Below are 8672 nucleotides of genomic sequence, written 5' to 3'. Positions count from 1 at the left end.
AACCTATATGCATGTATTCAGACACTTGCAAAAGCGGGCCGGAGAAAGTTCCCACCGCTGGGATCGAACCAGGGTTGTACGGGGCATGAGGCCGTGTCACTAACCGGTCGGCCAGTGTGACCTGAGAGACGGCGGCCGTCTGCTCTCTTTTGTACTTACCCAGCGCGCGCGGAGCGCAATACTGAACGTATAAGAATGACTCGAAGTGAAAGCGGGGTCACTGCCGAGCTCGCCACGCTTGGCGAGTGGCTCCGTCGCTGCGCTCGAACACCTGAGATCCAGGGTTCGATTCCCCACCCCTGCTGCATGCGCCGCCTGCGCCCCCTGCCGCCTGCGCCCACTAACCCCCACACGCTACCTGCGGCCCCTGCTGTCTACACCGCGCTGCGAAGCACAAACAATGCGCAGACTATGAAGGAAGTGACCTTTGTCAATACTCCCTCCTTGGAGCAAATACATAATCAATAACTTTTTAAACTTTTTTTTTAACTTTTTGTAACTTAATATTCTAGGCTGTATTAAAACACCATCTGGTATGCTTGATACACATTAGAGGAGGTGTAAAAAAAAAAACATTCCGTCATTTACTTCATATGGTGTACCGGCACAAAGGTTTGCAGTGCTGAGGACATGAGGAGACCTAGAAAGAAGCATTGCTTGGTTTGTAAGTTTATTATGCAAATGAATTTGCTTTGTACATTTTAGAGACATGCACATCGACGAGATAGCGGCAGTACCTATGCGTATTTGTTAGGTTGCTTTGGGCAAAACAAACCGCAAAAGACGGGTCACATTGACCCAGCTGTCTAATTAGGGCGCCTATCATTTATAATGTAGTTGTTTCAAGTTAAAAATTATTGCATACAGTTCAATGGAGCGTCAGACAGGTTGAGGCAAATATTGTGTATTAGGTTGCTTTGGGCAAAACGAAAGACGCATCGCATTGACCCAGCACCAGACAGCTTGAGGCAAATATGCTGCCACCCGGTGGTAGCACTTGGAATTCATCTAGCCTGTCTGATATGGTCAATTTCATGAGGATGCTAGTATTAAAACGACCACTCTGGCCTTTACTTCACTCTGAACTGGGTGGTACCACCCAGTACATGTACCGAGGCTGGCCGTGTAGTTACGCAACTGTGCTTTGAATTGAAAGCTAAGGTCCTGGAAGTTACACGCTATGTTTATACATTCAATTGACTATAGCAGCAACCTGGACTGGACAGCAGCAGCCTTCTTTGTAGTCAGCCAATGGGGACGCCCAGCCCTGCAACAAAACATGCAAGAAGTTTCACATTCAAGAGATGCAGCTTCAATTGAGGCTCATCGCAAATGATGACTGACACCAAAGTTGACTTTATTTACAAGACCACCAACAGGAAGAAAACAGTGTATTTTATTCACAAGAACGCCCACATGATGCATGACGATTCAAAACAAACCAAAAAATGGCTCAGACGAGATTAAAATACCAGCTTTTACTCGTACAGAAAAATGTACCAACATTCTGCAAGATTCTGAGTTCGGTGGCCATTTTAAGCAGGGTTGCCAAAGATGACTTACTGATCGCAACAGAGACCGTTTGTACACTTGTCGTTTGCATCTATGGGTGTCTGGCTACTGACTTTTGTCAACAATTTAGAATGCATCCAGCTTTTCTTTGTGTAGTTAAAAAAAATTAATAAAAAGCCTGACACTGCATTTTTAACAAGTCAATTTTGTTTCAGCCTAACTTTACAATTGTCTTGTCATTGAGAATGTCTCAAATGATTCCAGTTTGTATGCACGATAGACTGCCAATGCCAATGTTTAAAATGGACCACTTGAATTCAGTTCACAGTTTAATTGCAGTTCAGTGGTACACACAATTACAGTACAAACAGTTCATTTCATGATTAAAAAAACAACAGTAAAACAACAATATTGCAAAATGACGCAGCGCTGAGAGAGAAAGAAAGAGGCATCATGCAGATAGCCAGTGTGCACACCCAGTGAAAAAGTGGAGGGAGGGAAAGAAAGAAAGCACAAAAGGAAAAACAAAGTCATACTCTCCTTAAATGCTGGCTGGGCGCTTCGCCCTCGCCGCATCCGCACCCGTCCGTCTCATGTCGGCCGCTCATCACGGGCGAAGATTGGCTCCCCCCCGGACGGTATTTGACGTTTGGACTCATCCTCCGCCTCGTGCCACTGCAAAAAGAAAAACGGCACTCTGTTGCACGCGGTTCACTTCTGTGGACGTACTCATTACCTGTCTATTACAGCTTGCTCCTATTTTAAGCTCCCTTTATTAATTGCGTATGCATACATGAATGTTTTTGTTTTCTTTTTATGTCTGTTCCTATATGAAGAATTCAATGCTTATAATTTCTTTCTTTGTTGTAAAGTGCTTTGAGCTGCATTTCTTGTATGAATGGTGCTCTACAAATAAAGTTTTTTATTATTACCCTCTGGTCTCGCGGTCCTGTCCAGTCCCTCTGTGCAGGCACTCGTCCGATCCACCGCCCCAGCCATCCTGAAAGGCAGACATATTGTGGTGGTTTAGGCAAGGGGAAAAATTTCACTAGCACCCCCCCCCAACCTTGACTAAGGTAAGTTTGAATCAGGTAACTACCGGCACGCACGGGCTGGCACATGTCTCATACGGCCCTCCCGCATTGGAGCGATGCGGGTTATGAAATGTTTAACCCCTTACAAAAAGGGAGGGAGGGAGGCTTAGGCTTGCTCTTGCTGTGCTTAGGGTTAGGGTTTGTGTTAGGCTTAGGCTTGCTTTTGCTGTGCTGAGGCTTAGGGTTAGGCTTGTTCTTGCTGTGGTTAGGGTTAGGGTTTGTGTTAGGCTTAGGCTTGCTTTTGCTGTGCTGAGGCTTAGGGTTAGGCTTGCTCTTGCTGTGGTCAGGGTTAGGGTTTGTGTTAGGCTTAGGCTTGCTTTTGCTGTGCTGAGGCTTAGGGTTAGGCTTGCTCTTGCTGTGGTTAGGGTTAGGGTTTGTGTTAGGCTTAGGCTTGCTTTTGCTGTGCTGAGGCTTAGGGTTAGGCTTGCTCTTGCTGTGGTTAGGGTTAGGGTTTGTGTTAGGCTTAGGCTTGCTTTTGCTGTGCTGAGGCTTAGGGTTAGGCTTGCTCTTGCTGTGGTTAGGGTTAGGGTTTGTGTTAGGCTTAGGCTTGCTTTTGCTGTGCTGAGGCTTAGGCTTAGGCTTGCTCTTGCTGTGGTTAGGGTTAGGGTTTGTGTTAGGCTTAGGCTTGCTTTTGCTGTGCTGAGGCTTAGGGTTAGGGTTAGGCTTGCTCTTGCTGTGGTTAGGGTTAGGGTTAGTGTTAGGCTTAGGCTTGCTTTTGCTGTGCACGTTCCACCCTGAGTGCACCAGGCCATGCAGGTACTGCCGGGCGCGTTGGAGAAAGAGAGCGAGTGAGGGAGGGAGGGGGAGGAAAGCAGGGAGGGGGTTTCTACTTTGCCGATTCGTATCTAGAGGGTCACAGCAACCCAAATGCCCGTGCGTGCTACTAGTTACCCTATTCAAACCGACAGGGGTAGGGAAAGCACAAAAGAAAAAACAAAGTCATACTCCCCCCAAAACGCTGGCTGCATCTGCACCCATCAGTCTCGTGTGGGCCGCTCGTCACGGGCCAAGGTCCGGGTCTGCTCCGGCCGGTGTTGGACTCGTCTTCCGCCTCGCACAAGTGCAAAAAGACAAACGGCACTCAGTTGCATGCGGCTCACATCTGTCAACGTACTCATTACCTGCCCCCTCCCTGGTCTTGTGGGTGCAGCCCAGTCCCTCTCGGTGCAGGCTGGCCCTCGTCCTATCCGCCGCCCCGGCAACCCTGAACGGCAGACAAATAGGGAAATCAAATTAAAACTAACAAGTGTGTTGCATATTGGATTGCCATGTCACCACCACCTCTGGCCAGCCTTGGCCAGTCATGCATCAGGCTCCTCTTCAACACTTGGCGACTGCTTTCTTTGGGCGATTCCTTCCTTTGCACCCCGCTCACCAATCGCGGGTCTGGTGGCCTCCGTCCACCGGCTCTTCGTTTCATACATCGTCTCTTCCACCTTGCAAGACAAGCACAAAAGTCTCGCTGCGCCGTCGCTTGCCGTCGCTTGCGCGGTCGCTTGCGCTTGCCGTCGCTGCGCGGTCGCTTGCGCTTGCCGTCGCTGCGCGGTCGCTTGCGCTTGCCGTCGCTGCGCGGTCGCTTGCGCTTGCCGTCGCTGCGCGGTCGCTTGCGCTTGCCGTCGCTGCGCAGTCGCTTGCGCTTGCCGTCGCTGCGCGGTCGCTTGCGCGGTCGCTTGCGCTTGTCGTCGCTGCGCCGTCGCTGCGCCGTCGCTGCGCCGTCGCTGCGCCGTCGCTGCGCCGTCGCTGCGCCGTCGCTTGCCGTCGCTTGCGCGGCCGCTTGCGCTTGCCGTCGCTGCGCGATCGCTTGCGCTTGCCGTCGCTGCGCGTTTGACACTCAATGAGGGCTGCACAACATTTTGGAAAATCAATGATATGGCAGTATTGGGCCAGATCACTGCATTGAGGCAAGTTGTGCAAAATTCTTGGATGGAGGTTAACTATTTGATCGCAATGAGATCAGTTAGACGAGTTAACTTTAACTTACATCAATGACTTATCGTCTTAACTCATTACAAATAGTTAGGCAAGAAAGCATGTTTCATTTGAGACATGAAAAAAAAAAAAATCTTTGCTGTCTTAAAGTGCATGTCAATAACCTAGACCACCATATGGCAGTTTTCCAATACACGTGCAGCCCTACACACGTCACCATTGGTGTCCAAATGGCAGCCTCGGGGCAACTAGATCAACACACCACACGACTGAACACGACACTGCTTTGTAGCACGAAATATCAATGGCAACATTTCGTGATTGATTTCATGAATTTGCGTCAAAGAATTCTGAATTTGTTTCAGTATGCAGCCCTCAAGCAGACATTGGGACACCGCTGGTGTAATTAAAAAAAAAAAAAAAAAAAAAAAAAATCCATTTCACACGTTGAAGCTGCGCAGGTCGACGCCTCCAGGGAAGCGGGTCTCCCTCAGAACTCGGCGACTTCAGAGCGATGCCACAGCGGTCCGTTCACCTCTGATCAGATCGTGTCACATCCCGGTCGCCATCTGCAGAAACAGAAATAAATGTTAGAAACTCAAAGAGCACCCCAAGTTGTCGGTCACTTGCTTACTTGATCACAGCGGCTAGCTACTATTGGTGAGCGTCGCCCGGTCGGATGGGGCCGTGCGTCGCCCCCCCCCCCTTTTGTGTCCGGCCTGCAGTTGGGCGCTGCTCGCATCACTACGTCTTCCTCGTGGACCCGCTCGCCCAAACACCGCCCCCTCACCTAGAGAACAAAGGACACAGCTTAGATTAAGCACGACAGCGGTAGGTTAGAAAAAGACTAAATGCTACCGTCTCGCTCCAATGCTGTCCTACACCTAGGGGAGAACAAAGAACGCAAGTACCACAGCGGTGGTAGGTTAGGGTTAGATGAAGTGCAACAGTGGCAGGTTAGAAAAAGTCAAAATGGTACGAGTCAAATTGCAAAATTGGGCATTCGGGATCGGCTCGCTCCAACGCCGCCCTACACCGATGGGGGAGAACAAAGAACGCAGCGAGCACGACAGTGGCAGGTTAGAAAAAGACACAAAATGGTACAAGTCATATGGCAAGCTTGGACATTGGGCTCCGCGTCAAAATTCAGTTTTGTCTCCATCCAAGTCACCACGTCCTCCCCCAAGTGAGCCGTCAATGGCAACCAAGCACAAGACACCGCTGGATCCAGATAAGCCACAACCTCTTAAGCAAGACCAACCGTCAGACCCCCAAACACTGTCCACACCTGCAACCTTTCCGTCGTGCACCCATAACCAAAGGCAACCACACTGCCCCCTCCTGGGCACATGATCTGCACATGTTGACTTTTGCAGCGTGCTGCTTGATTCTTGACTTGATATGGCATTGCTCCTATGGATATGGCATTGCTCCTATGGATATGGCATTGCTCCTATGGATATGGCATTGCTCCTATGGATATGGCATTGCTCCTATGGATATGGCATTGCTCCTATGGATATGGCATTGCTCCTATGGATAGGCCACTGCGCCTTTGGATAGGCCACTGCGCCTTTGGATAGGCCACTGCGCCTTTGGACAGGCCACTGCGCCTTTGGACAGGCCACTGCTCCTTTGGACAGGCCACTGCTCCTTTGGACAGGCCACTGCTCCTTTGGACAGGCCATTGCTCCTTTGGACAGGCCATTGCTCCTTTGGACAGGCCATTGCGCCTTTGGACAGGCCATTGCGCCTTTGGACAGGCCATTGCGCCTTTGGACAGGCCATTGCGCCTTCGGACAGGCCATTGCGCCTTTGGACAGGCCATTGCGCCTTTGGACAGGCCATTGCTCCTTTGGACAGGCCATTGCTCCTTTGGACAGGCCATTGCGCCTTTGGACAGGCCATTGCGCCTTTGGATAGGCCATTGCGCCTTTTCATGTGGAATTGTATACTTATTCCATTCGGCTCCTCTTGCAGCCTACAAAAACACAGACAGACATTAATGGTGTGCTGGGAAGCTAAAACTCGACAACCATTGTGTGTTGGGAAGCTGAAACTTGACAAAAACAGGTTTTCACCTGATTTAGGACTACTCTTCCTCAGTGTCCTCAACATCACTGAAAGGGCTCCTTCAAGAGCCTCCTGCTTGCTTTGTATAGAAGGATGCTGGCTGGGCGGCCTGTTTTAGTGCTACAAAAGACAAGCAAATTATTGCAACAAAAATAGACATTGAGTAGAGTGCCAATGGCATGATTTTTTTACCAACAATTATACATACTAGGAGTTTTACATTTGAAAAAAAATATTATATTGTAGTAAGTTACAATAATCTATCAAAATTATAGTTAATATTTTAATTTGATACATTCTAAGTAGTTTTACATTTGAAAAAAATATATCATCATGACAAGAATTATTCAAGATTATAATTCATATTTTAATTTCATCATCTACAACTCACCTCACATTGGACAGATGATCCAGGTTGGCGGCGTGGCGTCCAAAACGGGAGAAAATAACCCGCGCAAATGTTTGTCGCGTAACGGAACGAGCGGGCGGGCGCCATCTTTGAATGGATTTGGTCCGATTTGGACATGACGTAACATATACGTTGCATTCACCAGTTTGCATTCACCAGTTTGCATGACACGGAAATGGCACACGCATCATATAAAATAATTAAAAAATGGTTTAGTTGACTAGAGTCAAACTAACATTTCCTATAGTCAGACAAACGCGCGCTTATCGGCGGCGTCATTCACGAACCTTCTATAGACATACGAATGAAAAAATGCTGGCCAGCATTAGAAAAACAACCGCGAAAGACATTTAAAATACCACCAAAACGCGCAACGACGCGACGCAAAGTGGATTGTGGCGTGCCGTGCCGTGCCATGCCGAAACCTCAAGCACTCCCTAGACAGCGAAAATCCTGCAAGAAATAATAAATGGCATCGTAAGAAACTGCAAACATTTGCTCACGGGCTAAATGGCCTGCGGCCTACAATTTACCTCCAGGTGGACGTGACGCGGCCGAGTCACGAGTACGACAATCCTGCGACAAACAAAACAAAACGGCTTGTGAGAAAAGGCAACAAAGCGTGCCAATCGTGCAACAAACACGGCGTCCGTCGTGAAAAACGGCAGGAGACGACAAACATTTGCTAGCATGCTCGCTTACCTGAGAAACCGTCCGCCACCGGCCCGCGCTCGGTGGCACCTGCATATGATAACTCCCCTTGAGCGAGCACACCTGTCTTCGATTGACCTAAAGCCCTGACGTCACATCCGTCGATTCAAATCTTCTTCTCCTGATCGTCCAACGGCGCTCGGCACACTGACGCCACCAGGTGGTCGCCTGTCATGGTGACTACTGTGGAAAGGGTTGCTTCGGACTATCCGTTGAAACTTTCAACACCGAACATGTTTGGATGGAGGATACCCTATCAATATGACCAAATCTCCTTTGGTTCCCGAGCAGGCTCTGGTCGACTGGTTAACGCCATTACCTTCAATCAAATGAAAATATTTGTATCGAGTATATTTGTATTGTATATTTGTAAACGTGCTTTTGTTGTGCAATTAACCCTTTATTTATTTATTCTCTTTTTTTTAACCTCGTGTAGTGTACCTACACATATTGTCACATAAAATGTCTGATTTTTATGTTTTAATTGGCGAATATAAAAACAAGGAATAAGACGCCGGACACGTTTTAACATAAATGTTTATTAAAAATAATAATATCAAAAGCAAATTTCAAACCAGCAATCTAATGTGAAATTGCAGTAGATATATTGGATAACAATATTTAGGCGTATATAGGTATACACGTTATTTAAAAACGACTATAAGTGTTATACTACGACACAAGTGTTTACCAGCTCAGTGGCCTAAGAGGAGAGTGTCCGCCCTGAGACTGGGAGGTGGTGGGTTCAAACCCCTGCCGAGTCATACCAGTGACTATAACAATGGTACCCATTTCTTCCCTGCTTGGCACTCAGTGGAAGGGGTTGAAATGGGGCCCCCCCCCCCTGCTGCTCACTTATACTCCGGGGCGATTTACAGTCCGAAAATTACGGTAAGTTCAAAAATATCAGAGGAAGTGATAAACAACTGAGGTGATTTGGTTGC

General features: G+C 48.2%; 1 protein-coding gene across 1 annotated transcript; it reads right to left on the bottom strand.

Annotated features, from left to right (window-relative positions):
• Positions 1 to 1336: 1336 nt before the first annotated feature.
• On the bottom strand, positions 1337 to 7317 carry LOC148393010 (uncharacterized). Its single transcript, XM_088385369.1, has 6 exons — positions 7305 to 7317; positions 3885 to 4436; positions 3728 to 3810; positions 3552 to 3657; positions 2445 to 2512; positions 1337 to 2187 (listed from the first exon to the last, which is right to left on the bottom strand). Exons 1-6 carry the CDS (start codon positions 7315 to 7317, stop codon positions 2104 to 2106), a joined length of 906 nt encoding a protein of 301 aa, XP_088241495.1. The 3' UTR covers positions 1337 to 2103.
• Between the last annotated feature and the right edge of the window lie 1355 nt (positions 7318 to 8672).

The sequence above is a fragment of the Syngnathus floridae genome, chromosome 9 (assembly GCF_059516105.1).
Source record: "Syngnathus floridae isolate MCC-2025c chromosome 9, RoL_Sflo_1.0, whole genome shotgun sequence".
NCBI classification, from domain to species: domain Eukaryota; kingdom Metazoa; phylum Chordata; class Actinopteri; order Syngnathiformes; family Syngnathidae; genus Syngnathus; species Syngnathus floridae.
This window is presented reverse-complemented; position numbering and strand designations above follow the sequence as displayed.

Excerpts from the sequence above, each read along its gene's own strand:
- LOC148393010 (XM_088385369.1), bottom strand. Across the intron at positions 3,811-3,884 it reads GCCAAGGCTGGCCAGAGGTG|GGTTGCCGGGGCGGCGGATA; the intron begins GTGGTGACATGG and ends TCTGCCGTTCAG. Across the intron at positions 2,188-2,444 it reads CAGGACCGCGAGACCAGAGG|TGGCACGAGGCGGAGGATGA; the intron begins GTAATAATAAAA and ends TTCTTTTTGCAG.